Source organism: Sinocyclocheilus rhinocerous, unplaced genomic scaffold, assembly GCF_001515625.1.
Source record: "Sinocyclocheilus rhinocerous isolate Xijiao unplaced genomic scaffold, SAMN03320098_v1.1 scaffold1168, whole genome shotgun sequence".
NCBI classification, from domain to species: Eukaryota; Metazoa; Chordata; class Actinopteri; order Cypriniformes; family Cyprinidae; genus Sinocyclocheilus; species Sinocyclocheilus rhinocerous.
This window is the reverse complement of record NW_015650373.1, coordinates 741,516-762,363: the sequence shown is the minus strand read 5'-3', so window position 1 is coordinate 762,363 and position 20,848 is coordinate 741,516. Positions and strand designations below refer to the sequence as shown.

Sequence of the window (20,848 nt, the reverse complement as noted above, 5' to 3'; positions counted from 1 at the left end):
ACATTTTGATCAGTTCATGTAAATGCACCGATAAACATCTAAAAATGTATTGTGAATGTCACTTTGGATAAAAGCGTCTGCCAAATACATAAATGGAAAATCATTTTTACCCAAATATTTGTAACTCGAAAGTGCTAAAATAATTGTTATATTCTTCGCGAAACACATCCCTAATTTTTGTGCTGCGTGTCTAAAAGGAAAAGGTCTTATGCGCCATCGTTTACCGGAAGATTAATTCCGATAAAAGTGGCTGAGAACTGCTCAACAGCACGTGTACGTCAGGAATTCCAACTACATTTCCCAGGATTCTCTGAATTCACTTGCTTGTTTTACATTGTGAGAGTCGAGTCCAGACTAGCTGATTAGCTGAAAGTTGGCTTTTGAACAACTGGTGTGAAACTGAACGAAAAACAGCATGCTTGCTCGGGCTTTTGCAAACGGACTCTGTAAACGATTTCCAAGGGAAACGCGAGCTGTCGGTCTGGGGGCAACGGTGCGGCAGGACAGGCAAGCTTCCACAGAGGTATGCACTGAACTGGAATCATTAAAAACATCATAAGCTATGCAAACTTAAAATAAACCGAAGTCTTTGTAAAACCTTGACAAAAGTCTTATTTCCTGCAAAGTTCGAGAAGGGAAAGTTTGCACTTGGTGGTGCATTTCAGTATAATGCCCTGACTACTGAGGTGATTTTGAATGTAGTGCCGTTCTAGGGGTCTGTTATGGCTCAGGGTGTCGTTCATGCACGAGAAACACGGGCATCTGCTGTGCTGTCCGCTCGAGCTGCTGCGCTAATGAAGAGCACGAGAGCGTCCATCCGTAGAGTCCTCGCAGCTTGGACTGTGTGAATCACTGAAACACATAAGCTGCGGTCCGATTCATAGGGTCCCTACGCAGTGTTCACTGCTCCCAACACACTCACTGTTTGTAAAAGTTCACATAGCAAAATGTGTTCATTCGGAACACCCTGTAACGTCATCAAACGCAGACAACACTCGAGTCGCGCACATTGTTTGTCTATGAGCATTTTTAACTTAAAACATATGAATCTAAGCGAAATTGTATATTTTAGGTTAGGCAACTGCTCAGATTTTAGTTTTGTTTTTTACAAATCTTTTTTCTTTGTTCGTTCATTTTCAATGGTCCTGTGGTGTGACAAATTAATAAAAACTTATTGACATATTCCATGTAATCTCTCAATTAATATGATCTTATGAAAACCACATGTGTAATAATGTCAATAACAGTGATCAAATAAATTAGACTGAATCACTAGTGGTCACAAGGCACTGAATTCTCTCGAATTTTTAAACACACCAGTTTGAGCCTGTGATGTATTACCTAATGCAATAAAGATACGCGCACATTGTTTGTCTATGAGCATTTTTAACTTAAAACATATGAATCTAAGCGAAATTGTATATTTTAGGTTAGGCAACTGCTCAGATTTTAGTTTTGTTTTTTACAAATCTTTTTTCTTTGTTCGTTCATTTTCAATGGTCCTGTGGTGTGACAAATTAATAAAAACTTATTGACATATTCCATGTAATCTCTCAATTAATATGATCTTATGAAAACCACATGTGTAATAATGTCAATAACAGTGATCAAATAATTAGACTGAATCACTAGTGGTCACAAGGCACTGAATTCTCTCGAATTTTTAAACACACCAGTTTGAGCGTGTGATGTATTACCTAATGCAATAAAGATAAAGTCTCAAACACACACTTACTCTCTGTGGATCAGATAGTGTTTTAGACTGCTTAGTTGACTTTGGACTGGTTTCGTAAACTGTAAATAGCTAATGTGGCCTAATGTGAGGTAAAAGTGGGCAGACTCATAGGTAGGATCCAGCTCTTGAGGTCAAAGGTCACAGTATCTTAAGCTGATTTAATAACACACTACAAATTGTATACTATACTGTTACACTATAATAATTATCGTTATTATTAACTATATTATTAACTGTATTATATAAATATTAACTTTATCCAACAGGTATTATTTGCATTGATTTTTCTCTGTGTCAAGGTGGCGCTCAAGAAGACCCCGCTATATGAATTCCATAGGGCTCAGGGTGGTAAGATGGTGGAGTTTGCAGGATGGAGTATGCCTGTGCAGTACAAAGACAGTCACATTAACTCACACATGCACACACGCCAGCACTGCTCCATCTTCGACGTCAGTCACATGCTGCAGGTTAGTGTGTAGACATTTAATGTACTGTATGTAGACCAATTCATATGGTTTGTTTTGATCCAATACATGTTTTAAAAATTAAGTAAAAGATCAGCTTAAAATGCCACATCTGACCTACAATATTGGCTATTATTTTGAGACAGTAGTGTGAGGTGTGTCTAATGAATATTTGCCATTTTCTCCTCATAGACTAAAGTCTATGGTAGAGACAGAGTGAAGTTCATAGAGTCTCTGATTGTTGGAGACATTGCTGAACTAAAAGACAACCAGGTAAGACACGCACACACACACACACACGCACACACACACACAGAGTGTTCTAATTGCCAACTTTAGTAAAAAAAAAGAAAAAAAAAAGCAATCTTTAGTCATCCAAAAAAATTATTTTTTTTTTTCTCTAGGGCACTCTCTCCCTCTTCACAAACACTAAAGGAGGAATCATGGATGATCTGATAGTGACCAAGACAGACCAGGGTTACCTGTATGTTGTCTCCAATGCTGGCTGTGCGGACAAAGACTCTGCTCATATGCAGGCCAGTACAGTTAATGATCATTAAACATATTCATTTACTTGATTCTGATTGGTTGATCAGGGCATTCAAATATTTTTCTATAATGACTGTGAAAATATCTGCCTTGTTGGCAGAGGCTATTTACACTAGCTCCACCCACAAACGTGTGATAGGGCTGGTCAACATTATAAAAGACTGTTGTCAATTGTTAGCTCTAGTGGCGTAGATGGTAAAGCGTGTAACGTAGTCTTTTTTTGACACGATCGACCCGGGTTCGAATCCGCCTTTTGCCGAACTTCTTTTTCTCCCTTTTCAAATCTCATATCACATCGGAAAGACATTTATTTTCAATAAAAATGAAGGAAATAATTAAAAAGTTGAAAATAAAGTATCGGGTAGATTTAGGGTAGGTGTAGGGAGGGCCTTATTGTCCCAATAAGGTGGCATCAATTTAATAATTTGAATTAAAATTATAATTTACACGCAATACGTTATTATTGCATATTATTGCATTATAATGTACTATAATACTGAGGTGCAGATTATTGCCACTATTTGCAATTAGTATAAATAGCAGAAAATCCTGATATTTTAACATAGTGTAAATAGAATCTATCGCTATTTGCACTTGGTGTAAATAGCATATTGTTAAAAATACTGCTATTTTCACTTAGTGTAAATAGAATCCATTGCTATTTGCACTTAGTGTAAATAGCATCCATCACTATTTGCGCTTAGTGTAAATAGCATCTATCGCTAAGAAAATATGCTATTTTCACTTAGTGCAAATAGCATCTAATTGCTATTTACCAAAATATTAACTCCCTTAAACACCACAAGGGGGCGTCAAAATTCCTTAACGTTTTTCATTTCCATTTTTTTCTGATTTTTTAATGCAGTCAGTCTGTTTATAATTTTTATTTGTATATATTTATTTGCTTACACATGTGTTTGCTCAGATGTATGTGTGTTTGTTTGTAGGCCAGACTGCAGGAGTTTAAAGCAGCAGGTCATGATGTAGATTTGGAGTTCATGGACGAAAGTCTTATTGCTCTGCAGGGTAAGTCATGGGTCTGTGGTATTCTTGCATTGTAATACTGCCCACATTCCTGTTTTATATTTTTAGAATACATTGGTGTATGCGTGTTATTTAAATGCATTATGTACATTTTTGGGGCATTCGATTCAGCATTGTTTATATGTTTATTCATGTTGAATGCAGGCCCATCAATGGCCCAGGTTCTGCAGAAAGGTGTGGGTGATGACCTCAGGAAGCTGACCTTTATGACCAGTGTTTTGACCCCAGTGTTTGGCATTCAGGGCTGCAGGGTCACACGCTGCGGATATACAGGGGAGGATGGAGTTGAGGTGGGTGTGATCTCCATCTGACTGTATGACAACTATACTGAAATTATTTGCTATTGTTCAAAAGTTTGAGGTTTTTAAATAAATGAATACTTTTATTTAACAAAGATGCATTCAACTTGTCAAAAGTGACAGTAAAGACATTTATAATGTTACAAAAGATTTCTATTTCAAATGAATGCTGTTTGTTTAAAGTTTATTCATCAAAAAAAAAAAAAAATCTATCATGGTTTCCACAAAAATATTAACCAGCTCAACTGTTTTCAACACTGATAATAAAAGTAAATGTTTCTTGAGCCCCAAATCAGCATATTAGAATGATTTCTGAAGGATCATATGACACTGAAGACTAGAATAATTCAGCTTTGCCACCACAGGAATAAATAGAAAACAGTTATTTTAAATTGTAATAATTATTCACAATATTACTGTTTTTACTGTATTTTGATCAAATAAATGCAGCCTTGGTGATTATAAGAGACTTTCTTTTAAAAATATTAAAAATCTTTTGTGTCTAAACTTTTGTGTCTCATGACTATTAGAAATTATTAGAGGCACAAATCTCATTTTTATTTACAGTGTAAGAACTGTTAGAAATGTCTGATAGATTAATCTATTATCTAATAACAAAATTAACTAAACTAGCTAGTTTTAAACACTTTCGTTTTGGGGGGGTTGGTTATTGTTTGTTTTTTGGCATGTCTGTAAAGTTTATGTTCTTGTATTTTCTTTATTTATGATTTATTCAGATATCAGTACCAAGTGGAGACGTTGTCTCACTGACTGAAAAGTTGTTAGCCGATAGTGAGGTGAAACTCGCTGGTCTCGGTGCCAGAAACAGTCTCAGGCTGGAGGCGGGACTTTGTCTCTATGGCAACGACATTGATGAGACCACCACACCTGTGGAAGCAAGTCTTGTTTGGACTATAGGTGCGTCAAGACTTTTATTATCATATCCCATGCATGTTTATTTAATGCTAATGTATTTGTGTGTGTGTTAAGGTAAGCGCCGTCGACAGGCACGAGATTTTCCCGGTGCTGACATCATTGTTCCACAAATAAAGGCAAAGACTCAGAGAAAGAGAGTGGGACTGATCTCCACTGGACCACCTGTCAGACAGCACACACCAATCCTGTCATCTGACGGCAGGGTTATAGGTAACAAACGCATTTGTGTTTAAAGGAATGGTTCAAAATCATCATCATTTATTCACCGTCATGTCATTCTGAACCTGTATGATTTGCTTTCCCGCCCACATTATTTTAGGTGAGGTCACCAGTGGATGCCCCTCCCCCTGCCTCAAACAAAATGTTGCCATGGGCTACGTGGAAGCTGGCTTCAGTAAAGTGGGCACATCAATCCAGGTGGAAGTGAGGAAGAAAGCAGTGCCAGCAGTGGTCAGCAAGATGCCATTCGTGCCCACCAAGTACTACATGGGCCAGTAGACCTACTGATCATAAAACCATCTGTGTTTACAAGAGGGTCTGTTGAAGACCTGTCTGGTAGTATTTAGCAGTGGAGGTCACTGCCACTGGATTGCCGCTGGAATGGAGACCAACATTAGAGATTACGCAAAGCCTGAGACACACGCCAACATTGAGCATTCCATAATGCAAACTATAAACACAAACATAATTTACTTCCATTTAAATTACATTCCAGGACATTCTGTAATAATTGCACAACATTTTGGCCACTTCACTAGAAATTCAAATCAAATGGAATTTCAGGATGTGGGAAAGGACCACTTGCTGTTTCTGTGTGCGTGTGTGTCTAAACATAGAGCACTTAAAATGTTAGTTTGAGTGTGGGAAGGTTACATCTGTTTTAAAGACTACTGACTAAGATTCCTTTAAGTTTGCCACACATCTGGCTCATTTTACGCCAGTGTACTGTTTTAGTGTCATAGCTTTATGATGTACAATGATTAAATAATTAACAAAGCCAATCTGAATGAGATAAACTATATTAGAAAAGTGCCTAATTTATTTGAGTAGGCTGTTATGCTGTAGTATTATTAATGTCATTAACTTTAGACCACATCACTCTGAAGTCTTTCGATTTTCGAACATTTCCATTTTTGTTTCTTTTTGGAATGTGGTAGGATAATTAAATTTATTCTATATAATTTTATAAACTTTTACTTGATTGGTTGCCCCCCACCTCATCCTCCCCCTCTTTATATATATATATATATATGAGATGAGTAATAATAGTTTGGTTAGTTAATAAGTAGTAAAAAGTATTGTTATTATGAATAATTAACTTGTTAAAGAGTGAATGGGTTTTATAAACGGTGTTGATAAACGGACCACCACATGTACCACCGTCTCACTTAATGAGAATTACTAGCAACATAAAACCATAAGAGTCACGGTATACTGACAGTTCTGTTAAGCGTCCTTATTGTTTTCATACAGGAAAGTTTATAAAGATGTTAGTTTTTTGCAGAATGTGCAATCCAAACATTTCTGAATGGCTGATCATTGTGGGAACTGTATTTCTCTATTTTACGTCTCTCGCAGAGGCCCTGGGTTGGAATAATACAGCGAACTACATTACCCATAGTGCTCTGCTGTTGTGTGAGGCGTAGAGGAGGAGCGTGCCGGGTGTGCAGGCTGTTACCGTGGGAAGATGGTGGAAGCTGGAGCCGCAACGTGCACGATCCTCCGTCCTAAACATTTCCAAAAACATTTACCATCACAACCTGGCATTAGATATCGGTTACCTGGGGACAACCATAGATAATAAATACTAAAACTAAGACTGAATTCTAAGTATTTTGATTTCGGTGTGAGGCGCACCTTACATTGGTGGTGCCTAAAGCGTGGGGCCAAACTGCACAGATCACAGTATTTTGATACTCTGGGAAGGATTTTTCGGCTGGGATTGTTGATAAACTGTTGACTGACTACAGCCTCTTGTTCTCTATATTCTGTCTCCTTTGGGCTTCGGTGTTTTGGAGCGGCTGTCAGAATGCCACGAAGCAAAAAGGGGAAACGCGGTGGAAACAGTTCAAGTAAGGGTGAGTTTAACACCTCCTGCTGTCACAGACAGAATAAACATGGTCACACGACAAAATATCACCAAGCAATATTTTCGTGATTATTTCCAGCAACATATCTTTAAAACAAGATCAGTGTACTTGCATAATTGCAAATACTTGTTTTCATAACATTTGTCGGTACGTGGAACTATTGTTTTTAAAACACTGGTAAAGTATGTTTTACATAAAACCTCACAAAATTATCGCATATTTATGCTAAAACAATCAAGTAATGTAACATTTAAAATACGACTACATTGTTTGGGTGACAAATTGCCCAGCTGGAAACTGAGTCCCCCCCCTATTTATTTCCTTTACGATTTTAAGCAAAAAAAGATTGAAAATTGATGAGGCATATTCTTTATAACTCAGTGTGGTTTGTTTTAATGCATTACAGCTTTTATTTGGTCTTGATGTGGCTGCAACCATTTCAGCACCATTTACAGTGTTATTTCAAGCGCCAGTCATCTAAAAATTGTAATTGTGCATAACAAGCAAAATATTTAACAATGACTATTTTAGAAACCGTGTTTGCCTTTTACCTCAGCAGTAAGGATAGAAGCAAAGTGATTGACTGTCAGGGTTATTCCGTCTGCAGCATGACAGGTGAAGCTCATGCCTGCTCGTGTAGCCTATATTTAGCCCAAGTATCACGGAGCCGCGAAAACCGGGCCTTCCCGGACTAACTTACTCACGCGAGCTGTAATATTAGATAAGTTTTTGATTAAAATTTCAACTCTTAGTTTCAATGCAAAGACTGATAAGTTCACGAGCAGAGCCGCGTCACATGCAGTGTGGCAAAATGCAAGCATGGCAAAAAACAAACAAAAAACCCCCTAGGGATGGGCATTTTTCTAAAATATTGTATTCGAACATTTGGGCTCATGAAAACGAATATTCAAATATTCGTTTATTTAAATTACGTTTAATGAGAAATACATAATTTTTTAATAGTTAAGCTTTTGTCACCATTTACGAACAAGCTTATAAGCATTATACAAAACAATGTTCTACAACAACCTTATGTTATGTCTCAAGGTTTTCTTTCAGTTGAAAACGTGTGTAAACAATATATGTATATAAAGAACAAAAGCATTCAAGTCCAAGCAGAGCAAACGGAAAAAAATAAAGCAGACCATGCCAATTACAGTACAGAAATTACATACACTCAAGTCGGCCTATGTTTATCCTGTTTATGTTGTTTCACATGTTGAGAAAAACAATAATATCCACATGTTCGGGTGAAAGCTGGCTCCTTGAATAAGAACGCGCGCTGACACAGACATTCCAGAGACACAAAGATAACGGTGTGCTAGCAAAGTTTCTTACAGCGCTTTGTGGTTTCTGTTCTTAAACCACTCTCCCTCGAGGAATCTTAAAGGGGTCATATGATGCCCATTTTCTACAAGTTGATATGATTCTTAATTTGAGAAAGGGGTAAAGATTTTAGTAGATTAAAAAAAAAACACGGTGGATTTTTATCACTATAGGGTGGTTGTGTACACAAACTGCCAACACACATTTAAGTTCAAACAACTTGTAAAAGTGCATGTAGCATCCTATGACCCCTTTAAAGGAAGCATATGTCTCAAGATCATTTGGCTATCAGATAAGCTCTCTTGGCTCACTCGGGGCATAGCTGGCTGCGCTTACCTGCAGTCGTGAATGCAGTGATGGACTTTTGTATTTTCTTTATTTATGATTTATTCAGATCTCAGTACCAAGTGGAGACGTTGTCTCACTGACTGAAATAGTGTATTTATTTTTCAAATAATAATTACAGATTGAATATTCGACTCTGTGCACACCCCTAAAAACTGGTCTATTTTGTGACAGGACTGACAGTGAGTGCTGAAGAGTTATTTCTCTGAATGACAAATCTTATTGAACTCATGTGTGAATGTCCTACTGAAAAAAAGCTTAAACCAGCCTACGATGGTTTGCTGGTCTTAGCTGGTTTCAGGTGGTTTCACAACTGCTATAAAATTGTTGTATGTAGCTAGTTGGTGGACAAGGTGAATTTCCATTTTGACCAGTTTAAATATGACCAAAACCAGCAAACTAGACCAGTAAAACCAGATTAGGAGACCAGCAAGGTTATACATTTGAAAGATTTGAGAAGTAATTTGAGGCAACTTCAGAGTGCAAGAGTAGCAGTTTTTGTCATTTGGCCTTGTCCTACAGTTAAATGTTTGAAATGTCAAACTGATCTCAGATAAGACCTGGTTTAATCTCTCTCTTTCTCCTGTTCACTGTGAGCAGGCTCACTTCGACAGGAAGTGCTTCAGCTGCAGTTGTCAAAGACTGCCCTGTCACGTGCAGGTAGCATGACCTGATCTTGATTGTGACCTCATGCCTCTCACCCCATTAATGTTTAATAAGCTGCATGTGTATATCCATTCATGTGTATTTGTTTACATCTTCTCTCATTTGTCTAATGCCTTTCATGACTTGAGAACCAAAATGCCCCAGAAGCATCTATCACTTCTGCTTTCTTGTGAAAGCAGACTTCTAGACCAGTGTTTCCTAACATTTTTTTGGTCAAAAGTACATCCACAGCCCCATCAGTAAAGGTCAACTACCTCTTCATTGGTACAAACCAGAAACGTGTTCCTTTTGACTCCTATTATACTGGAAATCATTATTCATTATCACGATTAGAGGCTTTTATTGTCTCACCAAGCAGCTGTTTCTCTGAGGCAGCTAAAGTTGTCTTTCATTGGTCTTTGAGCAATCATAGTGAAACATGGATGTTTAACAAAAGTAGTCCTTTGACCTTTTTATGATGGAATGTAAATGCTAAAGTCCCCCCTGCTGCTTGGGAATCACATGTGTCCAGTCTGTTGCAGGTTCAGCTCCACTGAGCGATGAAGCTTCTGGAAAGTACTGGAACTCAAGTCAAAATATTTGGACTAACTGTTTCTATCGACATTTTGACTCTGCAAAGTCTGAGGATACTGTGGATTGTCTCAGATTTGTTTTTCATAAATTCCCAACGATTCCAGACTCATCCTCCACATGGTATTCATCCTCTGCTGAATGCACTGCTGCTTCCCATCTCATCCCTGCTGATATGTCTTGTTATGCTGATGCATGTATTGGTACATCAGTTAGACTGCCATTTGAAAGTCTATTGGAATGTCGCATTCATATTGATGAGATATTGATGAACTCCTAGTTTGAGGCCTTTTGTTTAAGTTTAAGTTCTAAAACAGTCTTCTGACTTTATTCTCAGTGTGTTTTTGCTTAAATCTGCATATCAGTGAACCAGTTGATTGAAGCTTTTTTTAATTTATATTTATTTAAACTGCTTTTGAAATTGATCAAAATTTTGTGTGCTTAATATTTTTTCTTTTTAAGAAATGTTTCTTGAGCACCAAATCAGCATTTTAGAATGATTTCTGAAGGATCATGTGACACTGAAGACTGGAGTAATGACTGCAGAGAATTCAGCTTTACCGTCACAGGAGTAAATTAAAAATATGTATTACAATAGAAAACTCATTTTAAGTTTTAATATTATTTTACAGTATTACTGTTTGTACTGTATTTGTGATCTAATAATATGCGCCTTGGTGCGCATAAGACTTATTTAAAAACAAAATAAATCCGATCCTAAACATTTTAACAGTAGTGTGTTATGTACATTAAGCAGACCAACTTACAAATGAGTCACATCTTTACTAAAATCCTCTCAAGGAAATTAGACTGATCAAGTTAAATCATGATTAAATCAAACTCATTGATTAAATCAAACATCATTTTAGGCAATATCTAGTAAGGCTGTTTGAAACACAAATAAATATAGTGTAATGGTTTCAATATGTTTGATTGAATCTTTTCAAGAGTATGAACTGCATGACCTATCTTTTAGAGATTAACCTGATCACTGAAGATCATGATCCAGAGTGGATCAGTGCAGAGAGACAGTTTGATTTAAAGAGGATAGAGTCTCAGAGGATATTTCTCCACTTTAATCTGTCTTCCACGATTTAATTATCAAAATTGTTTTTTTTCAGTACATTTTTAATTTTAAAACACGCCATTTACAAATCCTCTTGTTTCTAAGACTGACACTTTCATGTTAAACTAAAGGTCTGCTGGTACCCCAATGGGAAACAGGTGGACCTTTGTGTGTTTGTGTGTATATGTGTGTTTGAGAGAGGCCACACTGAACTTTGACCCAAATCAGACCTCTGTTTCTGAGTTGTTGGTTTGCTATGAAGTGTGTGAGAGTGAAAGAGGTTTTAATTAGGTTTTCTGTATAGTCGGACTGTTCACACTTTATGTTAAAGTTAATGGGACGCTCTTTATAGATTATTAAAACTAACAGACTGGTTTTGCAATCCTACATGTGTGTTTGTTTTATCTGAGCACTGAAGTGAATCTTCTGGCTTTGTCCAAGCAGAGGGTTTAGGTATATGAACTTTGTGGACAGTTAAAACACACATGATCACACTATGACACACCCATCCACCTAACCTATGATCATTCCCATCTTTCATTGAATTAAACCCTTAAACTAATGTTCACTGTGTATCTCTTCATCATGTCTCTCTCTCACTGTTTTAGGGAGAAATGGGGCGAGAGGCGAGTCTGGTGTGAGTGATGATGATTTAGCGTCGGATGTTCTCAGTCACTACAGCAGCGCCAGTGAGAGCGCGTCAGTCATAGAGGAGGGCACAGGTACCCAGAGACATGCAAATCACATCATACATGCACAAACATTAGCACAAATATATATTGCCAGTATACAAGTGCAAAAAAAAAAACCATCCACACACTGACTCTGTGCTGTGCAGGTGAGGTGGTAGATGAACAAACTGCTCAGGAAGAAACAGAAGACAAACTGAAGCAATGCATCGACAATCTGATGGAAAAAAGGTATCAATATGCTGACACAACAGTGAGGAATGCAAGCACACACAGTTACTGAAAACTAAATGAGCTTTGCAGCTGTTTCACGCTTATCTTTTATGTGTTTTTCAGTGCTAAGACCCGTCTGGCTGCACTAGAAAGTCTGCGCTTGGGGTTTTCTTCCAGAGTTCTGTATGAGTTCCTGTTAGAGAGACGTTTCACCATCAGTGACTGTCTGGAAAGGAGCTTGAGGAAAGGTGTGAATTAGGACTTTTTGTGGAATTTTTGTGTTCACACATTGTCAAAGTTCAAGTTAAAGTCAATGGGAAACTCTTTAGATTATTAAAACTAAGGGCACAGAGACCGGTTTTGCAATCCTACATGTGTGTTTGTTTTCTACGAGTACTGAAGTGAATCGTCTGGCTTTATAGAGAGAGAGAGAGAGAGAGAGATAGTTATCAATTGTTAGTTACCTTTTTAAGATAAGTAAACCATACCTGTGAGAAACAAAGTACAAGCACTGAAAGGATAAAAGGTATTTATATTATATTTTATATTATTATATTATATATTTTTTATTTTTCCTTTTTTCACTTTCTTATAGTGCTTGTACTTAGTTTCTTACATATGTGTTATTCACAAAAGATAACTATTTATATAATTAAAACGATAATTAAAATGAAAAAATAAAAAGTAAGAAAGGCAAAAAATAACAAAACATGAGTTTTGATCTAAAGACAGACTAGTCTTTAAAACTATCAAAAAACTACCACTCTTCATTCATAAGCAAACTGTAAATTTATCATCTATAAAGGATAAGAAATAAAACTTGATTGAGGGCAGTGGGCTGGAAGTAAATGTTGCATTATATCCAATTATTTTATATTAAAGGGGTCATATGATGCGATTTCAATTTTTCCTTTCTCTTTGGAGTGTTACAAGCTCTTGGTGCATAAAGAAGATCTGTAAAGTTGCAAAGACTAAAGTCTTAAATCCAAAGAGATATTCTTTATAAAAGTTAAGAGTCAACCACGCCTACCTAAAACGGCTCGTTCTAACACGCCCCCACATGTCTATGTCATGATGTGGGAAGATTTGCATAACGCCGCCCAAATGTTCACGCAAAGAAAGAAGGCTTAACTTTTATTGTCGCTGTAGTATTGTTGTTGCCATCGCCGCCATGTCGTAAAGATGCTGTGTTTCGTTGTGAAAGCGAAACTACTTTGTTTGGCCTTCCAAAAGAGGACGATATCTGCTTCGTCATGCCTAGTGCTGATCCGTGCTGGTCGCTGAGGAAATACATCAACTTCGCGCTGTGGATCGGCTTTCACCGTGGATGAAGCGGAGTCCAGCCCAGGGTCGTCACATGTGGTTGCCGCAAGCCCGCCGGCCACTCCTTCGTCGAATTCGCCAGCCACCGCTCACTCAAGGCCGCCGTGTGTGACGATGTGTTTCGTTGTGAAAGCGAAACTAGAAACAATAATGTACAGTATGTGGAAAATAATGTGTTTTTTGAACCTTAAACCGCATAAACACATTTCATTACACCAAATACACAAAATAATGTTCTTTTTAGCAACATCATATGACCCCTTTAAAATGTAATATTTTATTATTTTTTATATTTTACTTAAATTTTTTTTTATTATATGAAAATTCACTTATTTTATTTTTTATAATATGTAGAGAAATCCCAGGCTGCACTTGGATGTAGACATGTTATCTGTGGTTTCTCTTTGCAAATAAACTGGGTTTACTAACTTGATAAAGTGTCTTTTATCTGTAGGTGGAGGAGAGGAGCAGGCCGCTGCTGCTACAGTGTGCGCTCTCTTGTGCATGCAGCTCGGGGGTGGAGTTGAAGGTGAGGAGGGCTTCAAGATGCTCCGCCCCATCCTCAGCTCCATCTTGATTGACAGTTGTGCCAGCCTGTCAGCTCGACAGAATGTGAGTTGATGCCTCAATATACGTCTATAAACTTTTATTTGTTCGATTACATAAACATTTAAAATGGGATTGTTTACTTATATCTCCACCTTTTGTCAGTGCGCTCGAGCTCTGGGTATGTGCTGCTACGTGTCTGCCTCAGATGATGCAGAGGTATGATCAGATCTTGTAAAATGCATATGAATATTTATAGATCTGCATGTTTGTATCATCTATCAAGTATCATCTGTCTTTTCCTCCTGTCTTTTTCAGGACCTGCTAAAATCTCTTGGTCATTTGGAGAATGTGTTTATGGGTGCATATCCCCTGGGTGATGGCACTCTGCCCTCTGTCAAAGCCGGGACCCCTGCACTCCACAGTGCCGCCCTGCAGTCGTGGGCTCTGCTCTGCACCCTCTGCCCTGCGTCACGCATTAACACCATTCTCAACCAGTGAGTTTGAATCGCAAGAAAACACATCTTTGCACAAACTCAAACTCTACCAAAAACTCACTGCACCTAAAAAAAAAAGTACAGAAAGTGTAGGTGCATAAGCCACAATAGTCCAAATAGCCAAAAAGATGCAAAAAAAGGGTCTGCACACTATAAAGGTGATAAAGGACAACAAAAAAGCAAATGCAAGATAAACACACATTTACTGAGGAACGGCCAATACTTGTTTTGATAATGTTTGGACCCACAAATCTACCCATACCTCCTTGCTGAACTTTAGTAACAAAAAGAACTTAAACAACAACAAAAAAAAACTACTTTTTCTATGCTCTCACTATTTTTTTTATATCCTTCCTTGTTCTAGCTTATACTATTGTACTATAACTTTAAATTGCCAGCACCTCTCGTGGTATTGCATCCTTAAAATGAGTCACTTTTTTATTTCTCATTTGTAAGTCGCTTTTATAATTTTATAATTTGGCACTGAAGAATGTCATGTGGTTATTTCACATTTGATTTTTTCTTGTCTTTTTCACCCTTATAGTGAATGGGCTTGCAACTTTTTGCCTTTGTTGTTACAAAGTCACAATCCAAAACAGTGCTGATATCTAAGCCACAGTGAATACAGAAGACATTATAATATTTTATGTATTGCTTTCATCAGGGTGAAAAAAAAAGCCATGTGACAGACAACACCCAGATTGAATAGATAGACTTATTTGTCTGTAAAATGATCTTTGTCTTTGTCTGTCTTTTAGCCACTTGCCACATCTACATGCGTGTTTAGAAAGCAGTGAGGTGAACTTCAGGATTGCTGTGGGAGAGACCATCGCTCTGCTGTATGAACTGGGACGGGACATCGATCAGGTGTGTGTTGTGTAAGGGTGAATAAGTTTGCATGTCAGGAAGATGGCAGTGTACATAATGTGTTTTGTGTTTCAGGAGTTTGAGTATGAGGACTGCGATGCATTGTGTGACAGTCTAAAGAGCCTAGCGACTGATGGAAATAAACATCGCGCTAAAAATGACCGCAGGAAACAGCGCTCAATCTTCAGAGAGGTGCTGCACTACATTGAGGTGAAAGGAGAACCACAACTCATGCCTTTTTATTTTTAAATAACATGTCATTAAAATACATCCAAATATTTTATAGCAACTTTGCATGCAGGGCTAATAAGCCAAGTTGATCCAGGACTGTCTTAGATGGTTATGGTTTTAAGATTTACCGACATCAGGCCAAACATTCCTTCCTATTTTCAGAATGAAGATTTCACAGAGGAGAAGATCCAGTTTGGGATTGAGGCCATCTACATTGATGGCTGGATGCGCCGCAAGATTTATGATGCCTTTAAGGAAGTGCTCGAGTCTGGAGTCAGACACCACCTACAGGTGAGGAGGACCAATTGCAGCTCACTGTTGGCATCATGCTTGGCATAAATAACACTGTGTAGTACTAGAGAAAAATGTTGATTAAAATATTTCTAAATGAATCAATATTGAATGAAATCTGAATTGAACTGCAAGCTTCTGATTCTAATTAAAACAAATCAGAAATGCAGTGCTTTGTAGTGAAAGTTTCTGTATATACTGTAGTAAGTTTTGGAATTTCAAGAGCTGAATGTTCAGGGATCTTTCTTTATTTAACCAATGATTTAATGTGATGTTTGTGATTTACTGGTTAAGGGTTTTAAAAGTTTTTCACTCTTAATTTCTACTCTAACACAATTTACAGCTTGTCATTACTAGAAAAATGTATATTCTTTATAAAATACCTATGGCATTTTAAAATTCTGTTAATTTTCGTGACATTTTCAGGACTACAAATCACATTTATTCATAATTAGGCTACCTCATATATCAAGGTTTTTGTAGACCATTTGTAGAGTTTTTTGTTTTTGTAACTTATTTTAATGCTTTTTTTTTAGCTTGTTTTAAATCATTTAAAGTCATCTTGAGGCTCCCATTGAGGTTTCTTGAGCTCCCCCATGCAGGCCCCAACCCCATGTTTGAGAACCACTGCTCTGTAAGGTTTGTTATAATGAGTTTTTGTGTCTGTTTGTGTAGTTTAATCCTTTATTAAGGGATATTTTTGGACTCGGACCTCCTCTCATCCTGGATGCGTCTGTCAAAGCCAGCAGGATCTCCCGCACAGAGAGGGTAATCTTGAACCTTTTCGCTTATAATAAATAACGAAAGGTGACACTGACATAACAAGAAGTCTTAGTTTGCAGAGTGAAGTCAGATTCAATTGATTTCGGGAGCTGTCTGCCAAAAAATGCAAATGAAATCAGCACTATTTTTTCGTTAAGGTTTTGTGTGTATATTTATGCAACTTCGGTTCGTCTCTTCACAGCATCTGTTTAACTCTGCTGCATTCAAAGCTCGGACTAAATTAAGGAACAAAGTGAGGGACAAACGTGCCGACGTGATGTGAGGATGAAGGCGACAAAGAGAGAAACACTACATCCTTAAAATCCCCTCGGCTCACTTGAAATTATAGTTTGACATACTGCCAAGCCAGAGACTTGACAATGGACATGTGTGACTGTCTGAGTGTGAAAGGCTGGGTGTGTGCACGTGTGTATGCGGTGTTGTGTTTTTATTTAACATCACAGTGTGAAAGCTAGGAATCCTACAATTAAACAAACATGAAATATTGTATCTTTATAACAACCTCTTGTAAGGCTGTATTCAGCTTTTCTATTGAAACCTGTTTTACCTCCTCAAGTGTTTTTGGGACAAAAGAGAATTTTTATCATTGAAACATTAACTTTTTACAGCTCTGCTACAAACAAAGAGGCCAAGAAAACGTAATTTTTTGTAGCTTTTCTACATGCATTTATATAAATGGATTATGCATTCTGATGATGCAAACAAATGAAAATTCATCTTTGACTGCAGGTTGCCAGAGTTAGTGTAGACCGTTTTGTTAAACCTCTCTCACTGCCACTAAATAAACCATATTTCACATCTTAATTCTACTCATCTTCTGAAAAGGGTTTTCAGAAGATGAGTAGAATTAAGATGTGAAACGTTGTTGTTGTTTTATTTTTATTTTTTTGGCTCAGTGTGATGCAGTCAAATAAGGTTCTTGCATCATTGTACCCTCACCACAAGCTCATGTCTGCCCATTTAGATCATGTTTTCAACATTTCTTTTGAATTTCTTTCTAAATATCAAAAACCAGCATGTCATAAGTTTTCTTTGAAGCAAAAGTACTGTATGCAGCAGCAGGATTTTGGAAGAGAAAACACAAAATAAATTATGTAATTATCCTTAACAGTGTTGGAAGTCTTTTTGACAGGCGCAGATGTATTTGTAGTAAGAGAAAAAAAATTGTGAAGAAAGTGTGTGATGACTAGAATTGCTCTACAAATCTTATCAGCCTGGGTATTTAATTACATATCATTAAAATGTGTTGTTTGATACAGTCAGTTTAAACATTTACGTTTATTGTTCGTTTGCTATTATATTTCATTATAAGTAACTATCATTAGGATCATGCACATGTTTTGTAACTCTTATTTTGAAAAGCTTTTTACGCGTCTCCTTTCATGGGTACTCTCGCGAGAGTTTAGACCTAACAGACTCGTAACAAGTTTGGCTAAAATGTTCAGCCATACAAGTCGACATACAAAGGTGAATTATAACATTTCTGCATACTTGGCAATAAAGGTAGATCTATCAACTCATATTGTGTCACGAATGAACAAGCAAGGTTACCAAAATACAGAGTTTATAACGCTACAGGTGAGTGACCGTTTGATGCAGCGGCAAGACGCGACCTGCTGCAGACCTGCAAACCGGCCCGTGGCTGGAGGAGTCCGTCAATAGATCAGCTGTTATTTCAGAGCGTTTCTTTTGTAATGGATTCATTGTCCCTCCCCCGTATTATATTTTGGCCATATAATGACATCAATTTTGCTTTAAATTACACTGTAAGATTTTGACATTGAAATTCTTTTTTTTTTTTTTAGGAAAAAAGTTTATCACTTGTCTGAAATGCCCATCATCAGGAGACACATCAAGGTGTTTTAAGGTGTTAATGTTTTTTCCTTTGTATTTCATAGCTACACAACTATTTTGCGAGGAGAGGAGCAGCCAGCTCTCCAGAAATGTAAGGACTGTTGTTCCTTGTACCACTGTCCTTTCTGTGGGCCTGAGATGTTCAAACCCACCATCTAAAGCAAATGTTTGAAACATTTACTGGGTCACAGAAGAAGAGCAATACGGCACAAGGGCAAGTACTAAATAATGCGTTTAAGAAATTACAAGCATTTAAATGTATATATTTTACTTGAAATGAAGTCATAGGAATAAATTAATATTCTGTTCCTTCAAGTATTAAAATCTACTGAAGCATAGAATTTTATATAAGCATAAAGAAATCTTAGTATTACATGGATCTCTAACGGAGGACTCTTTTGCTTTTTACTAATTTTTTTCACTAGAGTTCTTCATTTTTAAATCATTTAAAGTGTGGTTTTATGGTGTATTCACTATTTACTTAGTTTAGTTATATGAAGACTTCATGGTGCTTGCTTCTCAACTCTCTTTCTCTGTAGGTTGGAGTCAGTGTGATTTGGAGAGAGGGGTGAAGCTGTGTTTCTCTCAGAGATGGACTCTACTGTGTAAACATGACAAAATTGAGCATGTGATGCCGTCTGGAACAAGCTTGCATATAGAGAAAGAGTAAGAGATATATAAACAATATGCAGATATTCATGAATCCTCAAGAGATAAAAAGAAAGACTACAAGTAAACAACTCGGAGGAAGCAGGACGTCAGTACTTGGAGGTAATGGCTAATGTCTTGGATTTTTAAATACTGAATTATTAACGTATGATTCTTAATCCTCTTTTTTCATTTGGTAGGTTTGGGGCCAAAATGGTCTGGAGAAACGTTTGGACCTTCCAGCTCTAAATAAACATGGAAAAGTGTACGAAGATGGTAAGAAATTGTGGCTCTTTTTTTAAAGTATCGTTTCAGGCACCGTTTAGGCACCGGTACCATTTTAAAAGTATCGATTTGGCACCGGTATCGTAAGAAACCCAATCGATATGAACCCAACTCTAACCATTAGTAGAATTGGTAGTTATTAGTCCTTATTTTAATGCTTTTTTTTGGGCTTGTTTTATATCGTTTATATCAAGTCATCTTGAGGCTCCGGCCTCATGTTTGAGAACCACTGTTCTGCAGTGTTTGTTATGAGTTTTTGTCTGTTTTTTGTAGTTTAATCCTTTGTTGAGGGATATTTTTGGACTTGGACCTCCTCTCATCCTGGATGCGTCTGTCAAAGCAAGCAGGATCTCCCGCACAGAGAGGGTAATCTTGAACCTTTCGCTTATAAATGTAATAAATAACGAACAGTGACACTGACATGACGAGAAGTCTTATTTTGCAGCGTGAAGTCAGATTCAACTGATTTTGTAAACGGTGCTTATTTAATTTGCATTTTTTTGGCAGACAGTTTCATTCACTAAGGTTTTGTGTGCATATTTATATAACTTTGGTTTGTCTCTTCACAGCATCTGTTTAACTCTGCTGCATTCAAAGCCCGGACTAAATTAAGGAACAAAGTGAGGGACAAACGTGCCGACGTGATGTGAGGATGAAGGCGACAAAGAGAGAAACACTACATCCTTAAAATCCCCTCGGCTCACTTGAAATTATAGTTTGACATACTGCCAAGCCAGAGACTTGACAATGGACATGTGTGACTGTCTGAGTGTGAAAGGCTGGGTGTGTGCACGTGTGTATGCGGTGTTGTGTTTTTATTTAACATCACAGTGTGAAAGCTAGGAATCCTACAATTAAACAAACATGAAATATTGTATCTTTATAACAACCTCTTGTAAGGCTGTATTCAGCTTTTCTATTGAAACCTGTTTTACCTCCTCAAGTGTTTTTGGGACAAAAGAGAATTTTTATCATTGAAACATTAACTTTTTACAGCTCTGCTACAAACAAAGAGGCCAAGAAAACGTAATTTTTTGTAGCTTTTCTACATGCATTTATATAAATGGATTATGCATTCTGATGATGCAAACAAATGAAAATTCATCTTTGACTGCAGGTTGCCAGAGTTAGTGTAGACCGTTTTGTTAAACCTCTCTCACTGCCACTAAATAAACCATATTTCACATCTTAATTCTACTCATCTTCTGAAAAGGGTTTTCAGAAGATGAGTAGAATTAAGATGTGAAACGTTGTTGTTGTTTTATTTTTATTTTTTTGGCTCAGTGTGATGCAGTCAAATAAGGTTCTTGCATCATTGTACCCTCACCACAAGCTCATGTCTGCCCATTTAGATCATGTTTTCAACATTTCTTTTGAATTTCTTTCTAAATATCAAAAACCAGCATGTCATAAGTTTTCTTTGAAGCAAAAGTACTGTATGCAGCAGCAGGATTTTGGAAGAGAAAACACAAAATAAATTATGTAATTATCCTTAACAGTGTTGGAAGTCTTTTTGACAGGCGCAGATGTA

General features: G+C 37.2%; 2 protein-coding genes across 4 annotated transcripts; both read left to right on the top strand.

The window, feature by feature from the left end:
- Positions 1 to 237: 237 nt before the first annotated feature.
- Positions 238 to 5,546, top strand: LOC107711956 (aminomethyltransferase, mitochondrial-like). Its single transcript, XM_016517058.1, has 9 exons — positions 238 to 523; positions 2,035 to 2,202; positions 2,392 to 2,472; positions 2,604 to 2,735; positions 3,696 to 3,774; positions 3,937 to 4,082; positions 4,829 to 5,009; positions 5,082 to 5,237; positions 5,347 to 5,546. Exons 1-9 carry the CDS (start codon positions 416 to 418, stop codon positions 5,523 to 5,525), a joined length of 1,230 nt encoding a protein of 409 aa, XP_016372544.1. The 5' UTR covers positions 238 to 415; the 3' UTR covers positions 5,526 to 5,546.
- Positions 5,547 to 7,034: 1,488 nt separating this feature from the next.
- On the top strand, positions 7,035 to 20,644 carry LOC107711954 (interferon-related developmental regulator 2-like). 3 transcript variants are annotated; one of them, XM_016517056.1, is made up of 13 exons: positions 7,049 to 7,105; positions 9,389 to 9,448; positions 11,699 to 11,812; positions 11,929 to 12,010; positions 12,116 to 12,240; positions 13,770 to 13,927; positions 14,027 to 14,080; positions 14,180 to 14,358; positions 15,117 to 15,225; positions 15,301 to 15,435; positions 15,619 to 15,747; positions 19,591 to 19,683; positions 19,887 to 20,644. In XM_016517056.1, the coding sequence occupies exons 1-13, from the start codon at positions 7,057 to 7,059 to the stop codon at positions 19,965 to 19,967; spliced, it is 1,368 nt and encodes a 455-aa protein (XP_016372542.1). In that variant the 5' UTR covers positions 7,049 to 7,056; the 3' UTR covers positions 19,968 to 20,644. The 3 variants fall into 3 exon arrangements, with proteins under 3 accessions (XP_016372543.1, XP_016372542.1, XP_016372541.1); XM_016517055.1 differs by lacking the exons at positions 19,591 to 19,683; positions 19,887 to 20,644 and adding exons at positions 16,423 to 16,515; positions 16,712 to 17,648; XM_016517057.1 differs by lacking the exons at positions 9,389 to 9,448; positions 19,591 to 19,683; positions 19,887 to 20,644 and adding exons at positions 16,423 to 16,515; positions 16,712 to 17,647 and having other exon boundaries at positions 7,035 to 7,105.
- Positions 20,645 to 20,848: the final 204 nt, after the last annotated feature.